Source organism: Montipora foliosa, unplaced genomic scaffold, assembly GCF_036669935.1.
Source record: "Montipora foliosa isolate CH-2021 unplaced genomic scaffold, ASM3666993v2 scaffold_421, whole genome shotgun sequence".
Taxonomy (NCBI): domain Eukaryota; kingdom Metazoa; phylum Cnidaria; class Anthozoa; order Scleractinia; family Acroporidae; genus Montipora; species Montipora foliosa.
The window spans coordinates 337501-360000 of record NW_027179725.1 but is presented as its reverse complement, the minus strand read 5'-3'; the positions used below and the strand labels follow the sequence as shown (position 1 = coordinate 360000).

Below are 22500 nucleotides of genomic sequence, written 5' to 3'. Positions count from 1 at the left end.
CACCAGGTAATTCCATCATTTTGGAAATAGCAGCTACTTTATTATTCATCTGCGTCACAAGTTTTCACTGATTTTGGGGCTCATTTTGTTGAAACTCGAGCACGCTTTCAACAGGCCTGTGAACCCTTCCCGCTTACAGAGCAAAACTAAAAAACTTCTCGCATATCACATTTCAACCTTAAGCTCGAAAATTCAATACACAACATGATATTATAATTCACAAAGGCAGAAAATACCACAGAATCCTTTTCCAGCGAAAGTTTTATTGAAACAAACAACATATTTGCTCTTAGAGGCGAAAACCTCTTCCTATTTCATTGCGTGCGTGAAGACAACAAACTCAATTGTGTCAAATTACCTTGTACTTCAGGTAAATACTGCTCACTTTGATTTCGTCTCGACGGGCGATAGATTGTTGTCGAAGTCCAGTACTCGTCGCTTTTGAGATTCATGCCTAGTTTATCCAACTGACTTTCCATTATTGAGCTCCATAAGGGTATATTTTGTTTAAGGATCCACTAAAACGCCATTCGCGTTGCATGACTTTCGACGCCATTGCAGGCTAAGTTAATGATTCTACTGTGTCCACCAGAGAAATCTACGCAGTTCCACTACCCTCTCGATCCTACGAAAATACGCGCAGAAGGCTCTATCCACAAAGACACCACTTACCAGGGGAGTGACAGGCAAGACTTTTACCGACACGGAAAAAAAAAAAAAAAAAAGAAAAAAAAGAAAAAAAAGAAAACAAACAAACTAAACGCAGACCTCGACTGGGTTTGCCTTATAAGGCAACCCAGTAAAAAAATAATCTACCCATTTTCCGACTGGTTTGCCATAGGCAACCCAGTAATTAACTGTATAAGCTTCATCTCGAACAGGTAAAACGTCGGGTAGAAGTCATTAAAAGTAGCTCTCATTTGACGAACCACCAAGCAAATCAGAGACATGGATCTATTACCCATTCCTACTTTGCAAGGTAAACGTCTTAAGGACGTTCGCGCTAATTGTTTCTGCGCAACGTTACTGCGCATGTAACGCGACTGTAATACGTCACGCATTACTTTGAGCATTAGTGAAGTTGAGGTTTTAAAACCTTTGCAAAAACCGTGGACGGTAAGTCTTGCACAGCGTTGGATCAGAGAAGATCGTGACCAGTCAAAATTGATTTAAAATATTTATGAAAGTCAAGTAGACTACTGCACGACTGATATTCGCGAGGTTTTATCAGTCGTGCACAAGTCTACTTGACTTTCATACAAATTTTTCAAGCATCAGTTAAAATAACATGGAGACAAAAACGCCGAGGAAATAAATTACAGGCCGGCAAAAGAATGGCACATTTATTTCCGAATCATCATGAAACTTCAAAGAGAAGTGAGCAGGAGGATGGAAAAGCTCTGGAAAAGGTAGCTGATCGAATAGACTAGTGGCTGAAAGTTTGGAAAAGTCGTGGACGAACCGTTGCGTAAATTTAATGGGGCTATTTCTTTTTAATGTTTTATTATCCTACGAACTTAAGTTCAAAGTGAATGCATGTTTTTAAAGTTCTTTTCCTTTACTTTCGTGAAAATTGAGGAGTATTTTCGTCCTCGTCCGCTTGAATAGTGCGGACCTGCGTGGAAACTATTAGCGATTGAATTTCACAAAAAACACACTCCAGAGGATGAGCATGACGGCAATGGGGAGATATTATACAAAACACCAACCAAATGAAGATGACCCCTGCTTAAAACGTCGTTGCTATGCTCGAAAAAGGTTTTTTTTTCGGTAAAAACCTTTCATCTCTTCAACGATCGATCCTCTCTTGGGTTCCAGTCCTTGCCCGACAGGTCACGCAAAAGCGTGACAAACGAACTTTTCCATGAGCTTTGCAAAATCACATCGATTTTACTCGTTCAGATCATCGGTGACCCCTACTTTTTAAATCATGAATCACTTACTTTACTTACTATCTATAAAATATGATGAAATGAAAAAATTCTCACCGTAACAAGTTATCTTTTTTTAACATTTTCTTTCCTCGTGCTATCGAATTCCAGTAGTGGTTGCAACGGATAGAGCTTACGAAAACAATCGTCGAGGATGAACTCTACTGTTTACCACATCCCCAGCGGCATACAATTATCTAAAAATCTCACTCCTAAATACCTATGCATGGAAACTTTCACTCCAACAGTTTATTTTTATGATTTTCGATGGATGAGCAGATGAGCCCACATCTCGCTATTATGACCGATTTCTCGAAATTGAGGCATTTTTCCACTGCCATTTTCTCCGAAACAAAGTCGGTGACCCCAATTTTTTTTTCATTTTTGGAGTAAGTACTTTATGACCTAACTCTAGGCGAGAAATGAAGAAAATCTCACCATAGGAAGATTTTGGCTCGAACGTCCTTAAAACAAGAAATGTGGGCTGTACTACCATATGGGGAATCAACCTAACAAGACCTCATTTATGAGTAAAGCTTACCATAAATACAGGGAGAAGACAGACACTCGTTAATGTCCAAATGGCAATGCAAACCAGTGTAACCATCTTCACAGATGCAGCTGTAGCCGTTGACCTGATCAATGCATGTGCCTTAAGAGCGAAGAAAGTGGTTTCAGTTGTAACACAATTGCAAGACAGGAAATAGTTGGCACACAAAATTTTAAACTAGTTCTTACAAGACTAGCATTAACAAGATTTAGTATAAACACACAGGTGATTATACAAAATCGCGCGCTCTCATTGGCTCGCTATCTCGGATTATCAGCCGATAATCACCGCGACGGAGAAAATGGCTGCCAGTAGTCGTTTTGCCACTGTAAGTGAAGATGATTTCGCGTTGAAATGTTTTTTTTTTCTCTTTTTTTGAAATAATCACTTGTGTATTTATACTAAAACAATTATTCGCCTCAGGCTCAGTGATTATCGGTGAATATTCACCTCGACTTCGTCTCGGTGAATATTCACCGATAATCACTTCGCCTTCGGCGAATAATTGTTAAATCTAAAGGGCTCCCTCTTCGTGATTACACTTCTGTTTTGCTATGCTAGAAAAGGTTTAACTTGAACTGGTGCCTAACTAGTTGTTAACAGTCAGTTTTTTTTAAAATTCGGGAACCACCAATGTAAAAAGTGCATTGAAGTGAAATTAGCCACCCACGCAGATTTTCTTACGGCTTCGTCAAGCGTTCCTCCCACACGAACATGAACATGAATAGAAGTTTTACTCTTCTCTTATTGGAGTTCATTGGTAGGGGTCCTGCTTACTAGTCAAGATTAGGACATTGACTCCGAGATTAATGAAAAGAATGGAGGCTTAAAGCCAATGACTAATGCATAAATAGGTTGAGTAAAAATACCATGGTTGTAATCAGGCATGATATAAAATGAAATCGTAGCGTTGACACTGATTAAAAAGTTTTTAAAAAGTAAAACGTTTCGATCACTTCGGTGACCTTTATCAGTTACGTATGCAAATATGACTAACGAAGGTAAAATAGGCAAGTAGGTGACAAATATACATAACGCGTGTGCCAAAAAATGTTCTAAAATTCTTGAGATTGAGGTACACACGTGGAAACTCAACTTGCTCGTTGATTGAGTTCTCTTCCTTATTACAATACCACGCTTCCAAAAACAACCGCTGTTTCCATTGGGGACAGACGCGAAGAATTGACATATTTTCAAAATCAAAGCTGTGGCCTGTGGGTTATTGAGTATATAATATTAAATAAAAAATCGCAGGAGGTTGCTCGTGCATTTCATGAATTCCCATATGTAAACCGTACTTATTGTCGTCAAAAGACTCAATCGCTGGAACGAAGACTTTGATTCCTGTGACAAGTGTCACTAAATAAAACTTGCTTTAAACTCCCCAGTCTCTGGACTAAATAAAGGTAGAACCAACCAATCAAAGGTTTGCAAACAACTTACGGTAGATAGCTCTAGATCGTGTGATCTGTGAAAGTCGTTGTTCATGAGTCGAATATTTCGCCTTTTTTTCAATATGAAGAATTAATAACTTCATTAGTGTTTCTGATCCACTGGTGTGTATTTTGTACGGTTCTTTCCCGTCCCAATCAGCTGCACCAATGTTGATTAAACATCTTCAGTTGCTAATATCTTTGTCGAGGTGATTTAGAACAACGTTTTTGGATGTGCCTTTAAAATTCAGCTTGAAAGAGAGGTTTAGAGGGAAGACAAAGGAAATTGTATCATTCCATCGTTGGATCATTCCAACGTGTTTATTGTTTTTGTCCTAATAGCCCTTTTCACGGTTAGTTTTTCTCATTTGCATTACAACACAATCTAACGTGGGTGCGAGGCAATTTCGGGTTAAAACTACAAAGTAGCCCGAAATTGCCTCACATACATGCTAGATTACATTGTAATGCAAATGAGAAAAACTAACCATGAAAAGGGCTATTGCCTCACTATTAAGCTGAATATTTGGTGTTCCGTAAATGGCTTATTTATTTGAACCGCTCCACCTCTCAACCATCTTGTTGAATTTGAGTGAAAGAGTCTCAAATTTTGTGGTTTTATTGAATACAGTCACATGGTGGAAGCGTTTCAGTGGGAAGAGGGTAGGGAGGGGAGAGAAGTGCGGTTCCTCCGTAGCATGCTAAGCGACGGACTTAGGGGACTAGTAATAGTCGCTTCCACTAGTCCTACGAGTCTTCTGACCATAGGTTAGTAGAGTATTCGAATGCTCAGATGGGCTTGGAGTTAATGTCAATCGAGAGTTTGTTGCATAGCAAAGCATGTGAATAAAAAAAACAATCACAACTGTTAAGTATGTGAGAGAAACCAGCGTAGTGTGACAAGACAAGTCAACAATTATGTCAACAGTTAAATTAATTATTTATTTTTGTTTAGAAAGAAGAGAAGGCTGAATTCCGAATATCAAAATAAGCATTGACAATTATTGCTAAAACACTTAGCAGTTTATCACGTGCAATTTGCACATTTGAAGTGAAAGTTATATAAACAGCACATATACTTAAGTATTCTACATGATTAGTTACTGTTTCTCATAATCCACTGTCAATAAAAAACCATTAAACGTTATAGATACGAGGTAGTTGAAATATAATTACCGTAAAAGCATGGCGAGGATCGGCATTCATCTATATCTTCATTGCAGGTTTTTCCTGAATATCCAGGATCACAAGTGCAGGTATATCCATTGACGTAGTCATTGCAGCTTCCTGTTATAATGACACATGAGCACTCGTTAAAAAAATGATATTGCTCCCCATCCCCTTTCCTACAGGATTTTACACTTTGCTGCTTACCGTGGACACAAGGAGATGGTTCACAATCATTCACGTTACGGTCGCATTTTCTTCCTTCAAAACCAGGGAAACACACGCAAGTGTAATTGTTGATGCCATCTACACAACGACCTAAAAACAAAATTGAAACCCGACTTGTTAAAAAGATGACGTCTTTACTAGATAAAGGAATAAATCATGTCAATGAAAAGTTCTCGATGTCTCATGATGATTTACAACCTGAAGTGGCAAAATTAATATACGATAAATAGCGGAGAGGATCGGTAATAGTAATTATCCACAGCAAGCTACAGTAAAAATAGATACATTTGAGATAACGAATAGAACTATGTATATGCATACTATGCGTGTACAACAAAAGCTTCTTAAAATTCGCGAAAGTACGGGATTTTCAACGCATTGACCGCGATACATTTTGAAAAGGACTTCCAAGCTTTAACCAAGAACTTTATTGCTTTCGACAAAACGCTGTTCTAATGCGACTGAATTGAGATTTTTATGGGACAATCGGTCGATCTCCCCCCACAGAATACAGTAGGGGCAAACACGAATAACATTATAGCCATTGCTATTTGTGAACCTATTTGGGAAAACCAGAGTTTTTTGTTTTTTCACAGGAACGCATTTGTTGAATTTGCAGAGAAAAATGTCTCGCTTTGAAGAGGAGGTATGAACTCGGAAATGGCCTAATTTCAGTCAGCTTCGCTTTGTGAGCAAACTAAGGAAATCTGTGAATTAGCTTTCCGGTGATACCATCGCTGAAAGAAGCGACATGATAGTTCTCTGTATACGTATACGCAACGCGGTGTATTTTAATAATGACCAGTTGATATTGGAAACGGGAGAACTTTATTTTAGCTGTTTCCATTGTGTTTACGATACTGGCGGTTACTAAGCACACAAAGTTGTCCCGGGTGGTAGGGTAACCCTAGCAGTAGGGTTACCCTATCTGCTTGTAAACAGTGACAAACCAAACTAAAACAAAACCATTTTTACTTTGAAGTAGAGACACAAGACAACTCAAGTGGCCACATTGGCCAGTGATTTCACCACTGCGCCAGCCCTGCTTAGACCAATGTCAAAACAACAATGTTGTAATCCTTTGCCATTGAAAAACCACTGTTACTTGTAGAAAATGAGTGAGATCCTGCTTAATCCTAAATTTTTTTCTTTCTCATCTGCAACGATAATTCTTGCCTGGAGTCATTACAACTACAATTAAAAATATGCATGTCCCTTATTCATTTTAGGATCATAAATATTGCTTGATAAATTGATTGGGGGCTTTACTGAGGCTCTCCTATATAAAGGCATACATTTTATTATCGAAGAAAAAAGACTAATTTCGACACCCATTTCATCGTTAGACCCTCTCTAATTTACCTTGCACACATGGAAAGGCTTGACACTCATCAATGTTGGTCTGACACATGTCTCCAGTGAATCCGGCTGCGCAAGAACACAAGTAATAACCTGCTCCCATAGGCTTCACAGGAACGCATACTCCGTTGTTCTTACACTGACATGTAACTAAGGAAACTGTAAAGTTAAAAGTGGAATTGGCCCCACATGCATCTGTTGCTTCAAGGTAGAATGTAGTTGTTTGGTTTGCAGTGACATTCCAGCGTAGAACATTTTCCTCCATCACCGCTTCAAGAGGGTTTCGGTCATCCAGCAAACTGATTGAGACTGGCATGCCTTCAGGGTCCGTTGCTTCAAAGACTAGTTCAAGATTTTCTCTATATAGTGCGACGTACTCAGTTTTAGATGTAATACTTGGTGGACGGTTTACTTCAAAATGGAAAAGATAAAGAAAAACGTAACTTAAAACACTGCACAATTACGACAAGATGTTACTCAAATATTTCGTGTAACTACTAGGCTATATAAAGGCATGTCTCCGTTTAATTTAAGGAAGACTAAGAGGATAATATAACAGGGCCTGCGGAGCAGTTTTTGAAGTGCGAGGGCCGCTCCACCTCTTCAACTCAAGGGAGGTGGCGGACTCTACAAATGGCTAAAATACATTTAACTTTACTGCACAACATTAATTCAAAGACTCAAGTGATAGTTTAGCCGTAAAATGCAGTCAACCCAGTTGTGCCGACTCGGTACCATTTAATATTTTACAACTCATCAAGCATTTAGTATAACAAACGAGGAAGGAGTTAATACTAGCACACTGTGAGAGAATTAATTATTTTCTTACTTTTACAAAATCGGATTCCTTAAATGTACCGAAATTTCTTTTTCGATCATTGTTACGACCAGCGAATTCATTTGCCACGTCGGCAAGGCAAAGTTTGTCTGTTGTGTTTAGTACAGTGGGATTACTGAACCTTTCTTGAGTTGTTGTTGATCGGAGCCATGTTTTTAACCTTCGAGTCGTAGGAAATGACCTTCTAGATCTCCTGCTGCGCATACGCTGGTTGCGGATTTACCAGCAGAAGCCTACAGATCGCGATAACTTCATTTATCATGCTTTTCTCAGGTTCCTGTAACTCCTTCAATTCGTTTCGTCTGGACCAATCATGAAATTCGGATGATTCCCGCGAGAACCGTCAGCCGATCACGGATCATTTTTCAGATGTATAACACCTGAAGACTGCGGCTGACTGCCCACAAATAGCGCTGATAAACTTTATTTAAGTGTAAGCACCCATCTTAAAATGGTTAGCTTTCAATAACTGTGATTTAGGATTGGTCTGCAGTCTGCAAGTGTCAGACACCGCAATTATCTCAGCAACAAAAACGTTTGACTTGGGGGGTGGGCTCCCTCCCCCAGGGTGAGTCCTGTGTTTTGTTGTGACCTATCAGAATCTTGTTAGGATGGGTGATTTGAGTTTATGCTTTGTTTCAAAGTCCTCCATGCATTGGCTTAATCATTATGTAGTGTTTTCTGGGGATTAGGCAAAATGGTAAATTCCTCTGCTTCAGAGTGTTTACACACGACGTCATCAAATTGTAAAATCAAACCTGCGAGGTTTTCTTTTTTTTTTTTGATCGATACCAGGTAACAAAGTTACTTAGAAGTTAGCCTTTTTACCAGTGTTAGGCCCCGTAGCGCTATTTTGTTTTGAGAATAAAGCATTTTGAATTTTCGAATTTTCCCCTTGTGTGACACCAAGACAGTGGCTGAGATAAAGCTGTCTGGTTCAAAAAACAGTTTCGCCTTGTACTTTGCGGCAAATTTAAGCATTAAAAGCTGTAGAAGACATGTTTATGCTCATTTAGGTCAGCTCACGCACAAAAAGAGAGGGCTTTTGTCGCAAACTGAGGTCCTGGCCCCAATTGTTCAAAGGGTGGATAACCGTCTATCCACCGGATAAATCACTATCCATTGACTTCGCTATGACTTATCCACTGGATAAGATTTATCCGGTGGATAGCGCTATCCATCATTTCAACAACTGGGGCGAGGCCGCGATATTGGTTTTCCTCCGAAGAACGCCAATATGACGTCTCCATTCAAAGCTCTGTAAAATTGAGTCACATGTTTCGGCAAATAACTCAGAAACGATGCACCAAACAGACTTGAGACTTGGAGGAGTTATTCATGTATTAATCTTTTATAATATTTCATTTTCTTTCTTTCAACGGTTTCTGATTTTATTTTTTATTGCTTGACAGTGGAACACTCTATTGTTTAGTACTACAATTTTGGCAGTTTTGAAAACTAGGTTTACTTTACAATTTTCTTGTAACAGGTAACTAAAACTGAGTCGCCAATTGAACCGTTTGTTTTCGGGATCGGATGAAAATACAAACACTCTTTACATTTCATGAACGTTGACCATGCAAAACTTCATAACGACACACTAGACAATTATGTATGGTTGTTGAAAATAAACGCTAGTCGAAGTTAGGCAGTTACGGATTCTCCATTTTTTTCCTTGCCCAATTCCCTAACCCCTCGAATGGCGTCCTTCCCAGTCTGATTTTAGGTTACATTGCAACCTGAAGTTTGGGAGGAGTGTTCAAGCTCGAAACAGTGATTGAATCCAGAAACTCTGCGATAACACTGGAAAAAGAGATTGATTTTCGACAGATACGAGAACAAAAAAAGAATTAGTGAACGCGAAAGAAAAGCGAGGAGATGTACCTTGAACTGCCGTCCACGCTTCCGTGTCAACTTCAGGAAGACAAAGAGAACACCAGTCTTTAGGGTGAATTTCATTTGGACCGAAGCAATATTGGTTGATAAAACATGAATTGCTCTGTGGATGAGTTAAAAAAAGAATTAATTGCAGTAATGTTAAGAAAAGAGAGACGTAGAGAATGTGTGACACCCAAGCTGAACTAGGAAAAACCCGCGAGCGTCCTTATGGACCTTATTGGGGTGAGGGTTTTTGTTATTAAAGAAAATCAAGCTGAGTGCTGGAAATTCGTTAACCGTCACATGTTTTAGATGAACAGAATTGGATTTCCGGGGATAAACCTGTCACATTTCCTTAAAATGTTGTGGATTTATGGTTTGGATTGTCGTCGACTGTGGACTTCTTTGAGTGATGTTGCGTGCAGGAAATCACTGAGAAGCAATTCGACGCGTTCGTCGCATGAAGGTATATTTTGTCTACCCGATTTTATTACTACTGTTGTTGTTTTCGTCATTGAAATCCGATATGGCAGAAGTTGATTTGCCTCACATTGATAACATTGTGCCTTTGTTATCGGGTACGACGATGATAATGATGACGAGGATGATCGTACTACTATTTCTAGCCGCTCTATTACATATACGTTTTCTTTAGCGGCTCAACTACCCAAGCTAAAGCGAATTCTGTCGGAAAAGAAACTTGGTCACTTGCGAAAGGCTGGAGTAAGGGAGCTAAAGGAAGAATGTTTGAGGTTGAACAATGAAATTGCAGCGACTGAGAATGCTCCTGAATTAGCTAAGATTAAAGACCTTTTTTACGGGGAAAATTTAGGAGGTGCTCGTGCTGTTGATGTCGGTAATATACAAGTTTTTGAGGGTGATGAGCTCATTAAATCGAGTGATTCCAAAGTGATAAGCACTGATTCTACTACTCAAGTTAAAGAACAGAATGATGTCAAGAACATACATGTACGTAAAGCCGTTTATGATGAGCAGTTCATGTTATGGGAATCAGCCACGAATGATCCATCGGTTGTTAAGGTTTCTTTGTCTGCGTCGGCCCCAAATTAGTCAGTAATACCAGTGTTCAATCGTAAGAAGTCTTGTTTGAATCCAAATGCAATCCCGTATATGCAGGCTTCAATGCCCAAGCAAGATTATCTATCTCTCTCTATCTACTGAAGGTGCGGTTTCAAGACTAACATCTAGCATAGATTCCATTTCGACTCGGTCTAGTTTTCCCCCTTTGGATGTCATCAAGTTCTCTGGTGATCCGAGCGGATATTTCAGATTTAAAGCTCGCTTTCATGAAATGGTTGACTCTCAGATCATTTCTGAAATTCAGAAAATGTCACGCTTATTGAAATTTCTCCAAGGCTACGCTAGACTTGCAGTGGCTGGATTCGAAGGAATGTCTGGGGGTTTAGCAAAAGCTCTCAAGATGTTAGAGCAGCGTTTAGGACAAGCACATGTTGTAGCAAAGGCGTGTGTTGATGCATTGGTGGAAGGAGTGAACATCTCAAGCAGTGATAGACAAGGCCTGTGGGAATTTGCTGATCGTTCAAGAACCTTGTACGAGACCTTATATTCAATGAACGCTCTCTCCAAAGTGAGGAACATGACCAATTTGGCAAAAATGTCCGGAAAGTAATCAATTGCACTTGATCAGGTTAAGAGGAGAGACGAAGCTCTGTGTATTAGAGAGAAAAGAAGGTTCCCAAGTCTTAAAGAGCTAGTAGAGTCTGTAGAAAGGCGAACTGAAGCGTCTCAACAATTTTGCAACTTGTTGTAGAATGGATGGTGTTAGCCTGGATTATGTTCAGCAAGCACTCATACATGAGGAAATAAAGCAATCTGAGCTATCCGGTCCGTTGAGTGGAGCTGAGTCAGCACTGACGGGGGCCCTTAAGGGAAATACGCCACGGGATCGGCCAACACGTTATGAATGCGGTACTGTGGGTCACATTCACCGTTACTGTCCAAACGATTCACCCACATGTTTTGGATGTGGTGATGTCGGTCATATTCAGCGTTATTGTCCCAGAAAGCGTAAATGGCACAAAGGAAAGATAGCCGAGAGTGAGAAGAGCCGACAGGGAAATTCTGACGTTGATGGTGAAGATGTTTATGCTGCAGCGTTCATGGCGTTTGTTGGAAACGTTAAATCTGCGGATAAAGAATGCTATCCACGGCTGATCGACTCGGGCGCATCAAGTCATGTGACAAAAGGGAAGCACGTTTTGACTAAATTCCAGGAATTTGAAGAGCCTGAAAACGTTGCTTTAGGAGACGGTCGTGTTGTGAAAGCATTGGGATCTGGACGCATTCAAATTAATATGCTGTTTCCAGGAACTGAGGCTAAGAAAGCTGTCTTGTATGGCACTTGTAAGTGCCTAAACTCACCTGCAACCTGTTTTCTGTACGAGCTGCAGTTGCTAAGGGTAACACTGTTGAATTTGGCCTTAATAATTGTTGTATCTGGGATCAGAATGGAAAGCTTCGTGGAAAGGTGTCACTGGCTGATAAACTCTATCAACTAGATGTCAAGTTGTCTCTACTGGGTATGCCTCAGTTGCGCAAATCTCGTAGTGACTTGTGGCATCAACGTCTCGGACATGTGCACGAGTCACGCCTCAAGAAATGTGTTCAGAATAAATTTGTGCAAGGCCTCATGGTTAGTGCGCTCGAATACGTTACGAGGGGTCCGGGTTCGGGTCCAGTCCTGGGACATTGTGTTGTGTTCTTCGGTACGACACTTTACTCTCACGGTACCTCTTTCCATCCAGGTGTATAAATGGGTACCGGTGAAGTTAATGCAGGGGGTAACCCTGCGATAGACTGGCATCCCATCCAGGGGTAGTAAAAATACTCCTGGTCGCTTCATGCTACAGAAACCGGAGATAAGCGCCGGCCTGGTGAGCCTTCTAGACTCGTAGCAGACGTTACCTAACAGAGAGTCAAGGAGTCCATTGCCCGGTGGAACGAAGTGAAGATTGAACGACAGCTACAGCAGGAGGGCATCAAGTGGATCTTGCAACCACCTGCTTCGCCCTATATGTCCGGAGTATAAGAACGGCTGGTGCAAACTACCAAGAAGGATTTGAAGAACGTTGTTGGAGATGGGCTTCTTAATGATTTTGAGCTGAGAACATTTATTGCTTTCTCAAGTTGAGTTGATTGTCAATAACCGCCTATAACTGCTGTCTCAGATGATCCCGCAGATTTGACAGCCTTGACACCGAATCACTTCTTGCTGCAGAGAGTTACACATCTTCAACCTGGAGTATTTGTAACCGAGGATGAATTTTCCCGGAGGCGATGGAGGAAGGTCCAGTTCCTTGTGGATCACTTATTGGAAACGCTGGATACGAGAGTACCTGCCGACCCTCCAAAGAAGACCAAAATGGTCGGGTCAAGTCAAGAAGAAATGTGCAGCCTGGCGACTTGGTTATTATGGCAGAGGATAACGTGCTTCGTAACAGATGACCACTTGGCCGTGTGGTGGAAGGGTTCGCCGGACGAGATATAGGTGTGCGTTCGGCCAGGATCAAGATAGCTGTGTTTCACCGCCCCGTTACAAAAAGATATGCCTACTGGAAGAAGCTAATGGTGACGTGTAAACCAATGAGTGACGCTAAGGAGCATGTTGAACATTGACTATGTTGAGTGAGACCGCTTGAATTAAGGTTACCATATACCTTCGGGGGTGTCTGGCGTCCGAGCGATGCCGCGCGTCCTGTTTAAACTGTAGATACCTAAACTCCAATATAAAATTAAAGCCTATAGAGCTAGCTATCAAACCATATCAGGAATTTAGAAATTAAATGAATTGTCGAAGTTTTCACGACCTCTAAATGCGAGCGTCTGAATCACCTTTTCAAAGCTACAAGTCGAAGCAAATTTTGCTTTTCGCTATTTTATTTTGTGTTCGTACAAAAATCGCTCTCAGAGAAAACACATTTTGAAATAAAAATTCGCTGATATGTTTTTGTAGTTTATATGTTAACCTAGCCGCTGTCAAAATTTGGGGGCAATCGGACAAATTCCCTGTGAGTTTTAGTTCTTTAAAGTGTCTGCTTTGAATGAAAAAATTGATTCGAGAAAACAGCGCTAAAACTGTCAATCCGACGGGTAATTTTTACTTCCGGCCAAAACGTAAAACCGCCATTTCTCCGCCAATATTTAATCTCTTTGAATAATTTCTTTTTTACATTAGAAATCCCATTTCGATCGTTTCTTTAACCGAAAAATCCAAATTTGAAGAAAATTGCCGATCTGAAGGTTTATGGTAACCTTAAGTTAAACAAACAAACTGCGTAATTACAGCCCGTTTGTGGGGCCGCTATGTCGTTTCTGTTCCGCCGTTTTTCTTAATTATTATAATTTACTTCAAACCCCCCGGGGTGCTACAAGATAAAACGTGTGGCGATTGGTCCCGAATTTTTAAGCCTTTGACTGTTTACTTTAGTTTTCGTTCGTTCTCCTGTTTGTCTGTGGTGCTGATGTAAACAAGTTATTGGAGTGAGGGCTTTTGCCATTGAAGGAAATCCAGCTGCGTGCTGGAAATTAGTTTACCGTCACATGTTTTCGATGAACTGAATTGGATTCTCGGCGTCACACAATGAGTTACTGGAGAGAGCAACTAGGGTTGTGGGTTTAAATCCCTTCTGGGATTATAATTGTTTTAAAGTTCCATTTGGTTTTCACATATTTCTCTGACTTTCACGATTGACGCATTTATCACACCACCACCAACAAAATTAATAATCATCATCATCATCGTCATCGTAAAATAATTATGATTAGGTTAATGTGGGTATCCAGAAAATAGAAAACCAGGAAGGGTAGGGTGTGGCATTTCAGAGTACCAAAACAAGGAGTCGTGTATGCTATTGCTCTTGTTTTTGTTGCTGTGCACCTTTCTCTCCTTGTTCATGAACCATTTGTCTCCAGCTGAACTTAGTTCAATCGGCTCACTCAAAATTCAACTACTGTTTCCATTCATTAAAACTACAGTTCAATTTTAATACATTTAAAAAAAAAGTTGTTTACCTTAAGGAAACATCCTGTGGAAACATTGCAGGCCATACACGCCGAGTCATATGAAATAAAAGTGAGATTCTCTTCACTTTTGTGTACACCATCATTAGAGACAGATACAAGAAGTCCCGCAGCTGGCGTGCCTTCCATACTGTCGCTGAAATGGCCGTGCAATACAGGCGACTCCGGCAGCAGACAATCAACCAACACAAGATCGGTCATAATCCCAGGGAACCTGAGTTCTTGGTTATTTGGTGTCCAGGAGCTGTTGACAACCTTAGGAAGTAAACAATAGTCTTTCACCAGTTTTTCCCCCATGTGCAGCTTTTTGTGGTTACTTAACACCATTTTCAAACCGATGATGGGCAAGATCCATTGTTTTCTTAGCTTCCTAGAACATAACTTGATGATTGGTGTAAATTTTTATTGGAAGTAATACGTCAGAGGTTGATTCCTTGCTATAGGGGAGACATTTCGACCAAAAGTAGACACCACCTTAAGTTTAATGATGGATAGTACCTTTAATAAGATCCATACAACTACCCTATTTATATATTTATGGCATATTTCCAGTGCTAGTTCTCCCAGGACTTCAGAATCCCAGAAGGGCTTTCGATCCTACATCATTTCTTTCGAAAGTACAAAGCTTTTCAGTAACAGGCATACTTAATTATCTCGTTTTTCCCCTGACGTATGGTGGACTGTTAAAAACAAATTTCAATAGCGCAGGCTGGATTGAAACACAACTAGAAATGTGGCCATTTGATCTGGTCCGCTACAGTGATAAGTGACGGCAGTCAAATATGATCTTGGTCCTTGGCTCCTTCTTATTCTCAAATATTTTCTTGAGTCTTGTGTGGCGGGACTAGTAGCTAGTAGCACCAGTTACTGGTATCGCGTAAAACATGGCTAACCTTAAATTCCTGTAAATGGCATGTAAGATTTGTCGAGTTCAGAAAGCCACTTCCCATCACTGTTACTTTCTTACATGGGCGAACTCGTTTGTCGCAAAGACCATTCGACTGCAGCCTGAAGTGGTACAGAATAAAAGCATCGTTTGAGGCTTAAGCCTTCGAAAGTTCAATCATAATAACTTAGATTGTTAATGCAGTTTCATAATGGACTTTCACATCAGTCCACCCCCAAAATGAGGCGCAGATGCGGTTGCCCGAGCAACATGAGTAGTAGGAGGGGGTTCAAAGGGGGAAGTGAGGATAAGACAGCATTATCTTTAAGGCTTAAAGTGCTAATTCGATCAAAACAACAACTCCCGTTTTCCTTTACATTGGAAAGTTGTTCTCTTGTCACTATACCCGTGGAATTTTTAAGCTTTCCTTTCAAGCAGAGGACTTTTTACTTTAAGCCAGATTTTTTTTTTTTTTTTGACTGTCCGCCATTACTAACTTTAAACTATCGAGAGATGTCTTGCGTGTGTACACCGCTGAATTAGCACCTGGCGCACCAGTTACATCTTCAAGCCGGTTAAACTTGTGGCTTGCATGGTTACATTCTTAAATAAGTGAGTGTTAAAAGTCATTTTCTCCTCGATCCAGCTCTGTGGATCTCACAGGCAAGGTTTGAACGTGAGTAATAGCGGACAGTAAAATCCGAAATGTTTATTCAAAGTAAACCTTTTAATCAAAAGTAATTAGCCTCAAAATTTTGCCAGTTGTATGCTAATCAAACAAACTCTCAAAACTTGAAGGTAAAAAGACACGTTAGTTTTTATCGTGGTGGCACTTTAAGATTTTGGGGAGGTTAGCACCAAAGCCAATCAAAGCCTGCGAACTGAGCCTTGTTGTGCTGTAGGTATCAGGTCGTTTCGCTAACGTCCAGTTCGCTAACAACTGAAGTCGTTTCGCCTGTTCGTTTCGAAGTCGTTCGAAGTCTGTTCGAAGTCGTTTCGTTTCGTTCTGTTCGCGGCAACTGAATTCGTGCAAGTATGTGACCTCTGTTTTAAACCTGCCGACCATTTGGGGCGAATTAGGTTACAATTGACTCCTAAAATTTTTTTGCTCTAAGTATGTTTAGAGTCGGCTTGAAAGAGCTGCTTTCAGCGGGAATATCGGGCCTGAAGGGACGCGCAATGAGAGAATTTGGGAAATGGGAAGTCATGGGATTCCGATCCGGTCGAAGGTCAATCCGTTCTTTTGTTAGTCGTTTGTTTACAACAATGGACTCTTGCTGAAGACACTTATTCTTAACATATGCTTTTTTAGCAGCTTGTAAATTCATTTAGCTATCTGCAACGCTAGCTAGATTGAAGTTGACATGAGTTGACCGCTCTTTGGCACTGGGTTCGAGTTTTCAAAATCAAGATGGCAACGTGGTTTTTCGATATGTATGCTTTATGGTTAATTTTGACAAATTTGGTCCCTTTTTCTCTCACAGTTCTAAATTAAGCGGGAGGTTTTAAACCAATAAATAAAGTGCAAATATTTAACCTAATTAATTCTGTATATAGCACATGGTCACGAAGGTACACCTAATAAGTTAGCGAAACAACTTTTGAGGACATCGTAGATCCACATCAGCCCTTTGGCTGCCCAACCAAACACGTAAGCGAAACGACTTCCGTTGTTGGCGAACTGGACATTAGCGGAACGACTTGTATTCGTGCTGTATTTGGAGCTGCATTCTTTAAAATTAATATTCGGCTGTCACTTACTGAATGATCCGTGGCCTTTGATACACAGACATCGAGCAGTCATCCGCAGTATAGTCTTTTCTACAGACACAGGAGCCGTTGACACATTTTCCATTAAAACTACAGTCGTTTGGGCATAGCAGTTCTGCAATTTCTCGTGCCAAGACAGACCCACCGTAATCTTCCCTGCTGCTTTCATTTTTGGAGAGAGATGCATTAACGGCTGCTAAATATCCGCAATCGTCCATCAGCATAGAAACAGCCCCAATGGCGAACATGTATTCTCCAGTAAACTGTTTATTTTGAAATTTAAACAGATCCATTAAACTTTCAGGCGATCAGGTTAGTCAAATTTTCTTAATTTTACTTGCTCCCCCTTTCCCTCCTTCTTTTGTCGAGGGCTCTTAAAATCCGCGGTTCAAGATATCAATTTTTCGCAAACGACCAGTTCGCTAATGGTTTGATAGCTCAAATTGTAATGCAGCGCAGTGCTCAATTACTCCCTTATGGACTCGAGTCCTAGGATTTCTTCCCTTTGGAAATGCTGAAATTGTAATTACTATTGTAAAGGAACGGCAACACTGCATGTAACGGAACGACAGCACAGTACTGTTATAAAAGGGATTATTCCAGCAAACTACTTATCTGAAACTGCCACATATTGGCTCCCAGTCTCATCAAAAGTCTTTCTCTCCTTGCGCCAACATGACGCTACCTCAACGCCACTTATAAATTTCATATATTTCGCAATCGTTTCTTATAGAGTAGGAACTAAAAAACAATGCAAGATGGCTATATAGTTCGGATGGTAGAGCAGTGCAGTGCAATCACGCAGTCAAGTGTTTGAGTTCCGTTCAAGCCTTGTTTTTTCTCATTTTCAACCGCGATGATCATTCTCGTTTATTTAACAATTATTCGCCGAAGGCGAAGTGATTATCGGTGAATATTCCCCGAGACGAAGTCGAGGTGAATATTCACCGATAATCACTGAGCCTGAGGCGAATAACTGTTTTAGTATAAATACACAGGTGACTACTTCAAAAAAACATTTCAACGCGAAATCATCTTCACTTACAGTGGCAAAACGACTACTGGCAGCCATTTTGTCCGTCGAGGTGATTATCGGCTGATAATCCAAGATAGCGAGACAATGAGAGCGCGAGATTTTGTATCACCTGTGTATTTATACTAAATAAAAATAGCGAGATTTGTTATTTTCTTAGAATTTATTTTTAATGCTATACTTATTTGTTGACCACTACATTTAGTTACCGGGGCGGCTTTACAGTTATTGAAAGTCACAGATACCCTGCTTGGGAATTAGTTAATTTTTGCTGGCCTCATCCTCCATGGACGTTAAGGATAGAAAACCCAACCTAAATATTTACTGGTTATTACCGAAAGTGAGTCACTATTCGACATTTTTTCTTGAGACCGAGGTCAAAATCTTTTTCTCTGGCTTTTTAAAGAACGTTCATGAAAGGTATGAAGTTGGGAAAGAAAGTTGCAAAGGAACTGCAGTTGGAAGCTGTGCTTTCTGTTTAATGTTGCAGGGTGTGTGTCATTTGTGACACATATGCAAGCTTCATTTTAAAAAGGATGTCTCAACACAGTTTGTACCTTGAAAAATAGGGGCTGAATGAAACAAAATAACATAATAATAATAACATAAATCAGAAAATAAAATGTAAAATTTCATTCTAAAAAGTAATCCGGTTTACCGCTTAATTAAATAAAATGACAATAATTTTTGTTCTTACTTCCATGTCAGCTATGCAGCTGTTGACATACACTTGTATATTAACCCCAACATCAGCGCAGAGTTTGCCAACATTGCTGTCTGCAATCATGTCGGTGCAGTATCTTGTGGCGTTTTCCTTCTCAACAACTGGATCACTTAGTGCCCGTTTAAACTTGGTGTGTGAAGTTTTAGACACTTGTGTCCTCTTAAAATCTTTGAAATCCTCGTCTGTTAAGTCGTCTGAATAATGAATTTCCCTTTTTCGTCGAGATCTTATCTTGTCGCACAAATTAAGCGCACTTTTCTTTTCCCTCAAGAACGTAGGAACGTTAAAAGGGCTGAGTACACATTTTTGTGTTCGTGTGCACGAACACGGATGTACATAGTTTGCGTGCCTATCCTCTATCTTTGGTGGAAGAATATGAAAGAGGCTTTCCCCAGGCACTTTCCTAAAAGACGGAAAAAAAAGTTGTATATTGATGTGTATGTGGGTGTGTTGACCAGTTTTCCAAGAGTACCCCTCAAATAGGAACCTCTAGAAGAAGATGGCCATAATCACAGACTCACACTTAATAACCCAGGGAAAACGCAAACACCCAAAAAGAACTGTTACAATCCTCCAATCGTAAGTCTTGTCATAGGCTTGTCGTAAGCTTGTCGCATGCGCAAAAATCGCACCGTGTAAATCGGCCTTTAGATTGGCAAGCAATGCAAGTGAATACAAGGATGCGAACGTATCACACACGGAGTCAATTTCAGGAAACCATAATGAGCTTTCAAGAGCTTCTTTGTCGGCATTTGTCCCTGGTACCCCTCACGTACAATCTCCTCCAATTTTTGTCTGAGTTAGCAGGTACGACAATCTTTGTCCCCTCTCTGGGTCATCCGTCTGCTACGGTGAAAAGGGTAATCTATCTTTTATAAGAGAAAGGTGATCCTCGCACTTAATTGGACAGTGTAAGCAATTCTCTTATAGACACCTGAAAATTTCAGGTGGCTTCAACGCAATTCGAACCCATGACCTCTGCGATGCCGACGCAATGCTCTACCAACTGAGCTATGAAGCCGCTCTGAACATTGAGAACAAGATTTGTTGGGCTCATGTGCTTCCACGAAGGACTCGATGAAGTGCATGCACTCGTCTACAACCTGCACTTAAAAATATGCATTTATTTAATTAATATCACACGTGTTCGATTCTTTCTCCGGGAAGCAGTCGTCGATGAAATCATAGTCTCTTGTACGATATTTCCAGAGGTTTTTAGTCTGTCATACTCTGAAAAGGTGTTCGAAAAGGAACCAATGAAAACGTCCGTAAACTAAATTACCGCCTATGCCGCGGGTAACTCTATGTGGCTGTACCGCTCTTAGGGTTGGTATATAGGGCTTCAGCTGCCATACTGCACTACTCGGCAAACCTAAGTTTCAGAGCAGGCCACTTAAATCTTCCGGTAAGTAGTTCACCAAGTTTGCTGATGACACAACATGATTTCCCTGAGTCAAGCTCCACTTCATTTCTGGTACTTCCTGCCAGCTAAAAGGCCTTTACTTTGCATAGGTCTGGGGATACTCCGTCTCCATAGTTCCCAGACACAAAAATGCCTATTTAGTATAACAAACCATAAGTATTCAAAGCTCGCAGACAACGCATTTAATGACAGTCATCTGATTTAAGATCCACAGACACCTTCTTCAAATTCCAGATTGAAGTCTGTCTAACCTACTTTTTTGACAAACCATTTGTTAAAAGAGTAGGTTACTTATCGGTTGGGAAGACAGCAGAAAATAAAAAAAAATTAAATAAGAAAGAATTATGCTGTCTCAGAGAGAAACTTAAAAAGAAAGCATTCAAGAATAATGCAGTAACCGCAATGCAGTAACTCTCTTTAAGAAGCCGCCACAACACACGTAAAAGTCGCAAGATAAACTTATCATAATTTCTTTGCTGTACAATATACAAGGAAACAAAGAAACGATTAAAGTTGGCTAACCTTCCAGAGTTTTTAAACTCTGCGCATCGACGAGGCTTTCTCACAAAATGATTTCGTAATGGTCCGTCTCAGTTTGAGTGATGAATTTTTACGTGCTTAAGCCTAGTTTTGGTATGTCGGAAAAATCCCAGATATTGGGGATTTCGCAGTTTTCCGACTGTCCTAGATTTTGCCGACAAATAAAAACCATAAATGGTGGACATCCTAATTATCTGGGATAGTCGGGAGCAATTCGGAAAAAAACAGGAAGCGTTTCTATTTTCCCGACGTGTCCCCGATTTTTGCGATCGTCGGCGATCATTCCCGACAAATGAAAAGTTTGTACTGTAGGAAACGTCGGCGATAGGTTTAGGTCGTTACCAATCCTGTAAATTGCAAGTTTCAATTTTTTGGCGCACTTTTCATTTTCCGCCAAAATCTGGGACGGTCGGGAAACTGAAAAATTCCCGATCATCTGGGATTTCCCCGACATACAGCACGTATAACACAAAAGTCATATGTATACCCAGATGATCCAAATTCATTTGATAAATGATTCTCAGTTGATAGTCTTTAGTCTCTGTAGCATTCTGTAGGTTCTCCCAAACTGCTACTTCTTGTACATGTACCGCAGTCAATGTGGAAAAGCTAATAGTCATATCATTTGTAATATATATATATTTTTAATTTCAAGTGCAATTATTGATCTATTACAATCAAGTGCCAATAATTTTACGATAAAATGTGACTTACTTTTGTGCTTTTCCAAAGTCATTAATTGCGTTTGTATCGTAAAGGTGTCCACCGTACATGCAAAGGCCGCTCTCTTCGAAACCAGGAGCTGCTCTTGTAGTGAAAATAGTGACATCAATCCCCCATTTATTGCGCTGAAGCTTTACTTTAACTCCCGTTGGAAACACCACCTAAAATAAAATAAAAAAACAGTGACAAGGTTTGCTAAGTTTGACTGTTGTTTTGTTACTTTTAAGAGGTAATAATGAACGCTTCGTTTCAAACTGCACGACTAGAATGGTTAACTTTCCACATACTGTGCGTGGGATCCATAATTTAAGAAAGAAAAACGACATGAGATGGATCGTCCGTCTGGGAGAAGTTAGGCCGCAAATGTTCCATAATCCACCACCTCAAAAGGATTCCGTGATGGAATCGAAAGCGTATGCGCCTTTAAAAAGCTACATCCTCGTGTTTGAAACCTCGCTTATGTCCATATGTTTTACAGAATCAAGTGACTAGTTGTAAAGCCTTACCGATTCGTATAGACGCTTAATTAATTTGTATTTTTACATTGTGGGCCACACTAAGAGACGGGGGGAGGGGGGAATGGCTTGTCTCTAAATCTTTTCGCTAATTTCCATACTCCTCCCAGATAGCTTATACTACTCTAACGCAGCGCCTTAGGACGATGCTTCGACAATTGACCCTGGCTGATTTCGTTAACATTTCCAAGGTATGTGTCCACGTCTTGCCAACGGCTGTGACGATTGTATGAAGTTATAATCTCTTGGATTGTGAAAAACTGATGGAATAAGCTGCCATGGCGGCCGGTCACTGAGAATTTAATAGCTACACTAAGCTTATTTTCTAACGTGATGTCTAACAAAAATTATTTAACGGTAGACGAATTTCGTAAGATATGGAAGAATGAACTTTTACCCAGCATACGGCGAGAAGTGAAGCTTGAGATTGAGACATTAAGC

The 22500-nt window shown here is 40.3% G+C and overlaps 1 protein-coding gene and 1 non-coding gene across 2 annotated transcripts in view; both read right to left on the bottom strand.

Moving 5' to 3' along the window:
• The window catches only part of LOC137988563 (uncharacterized), a 164466-nt gene that overhangs the window by 20678 nt on the left and 121288 nt on the right, over positions 1 to 22500 (bottom strand). The window contains exons 9-18 of the mRNA XM_068834556.1: positions 21536 to 21705; positions 18832 to 19261; positions 17093 to 17364; positions 15339 to 15453; positions 14437 to 14700; positions 9391 to 9505; positions 6672 to 7079; positions 5289 to 5399; positions 5091 to 5201; positions 2473 to 2583 (exon numbers count right to left, since the gene is read on the bottom strand). Of these exons, the coding sequence (XP_068690657.1) occupies positions 2473 to 2583; positions 5091 to 5201; positions 5289 to 5399; positions 6672 to 7079; positions 9391 to 9505; positions 14437 to 14700; positions 15339 to 15453; positions 17093 to 17364; positions 18832 to 19261; positions 21536 to 21705 (2107 nt within the window). The remainder of the gene's footprint in view (positions 1 to 2472; positions 2584 to 5090; positions 5202 to 5288; positions 5400 to 6671; positions 7080 to 9390; positions 9506 to 14436; positions 14701 to 15338; positions 15454 to 17092; positions 17365 to 18831; positions 19262 to 21535; positions 21706 to 22500) is intronic.
• Positions 19807 to 19879, bottom strand: Trnaa-ggc (transfer RNA alanine (anticodon GGC)). Its single transcript has one exon. It is a non-coding gene; the product is annotated as a tRNA-Ala (tRNA).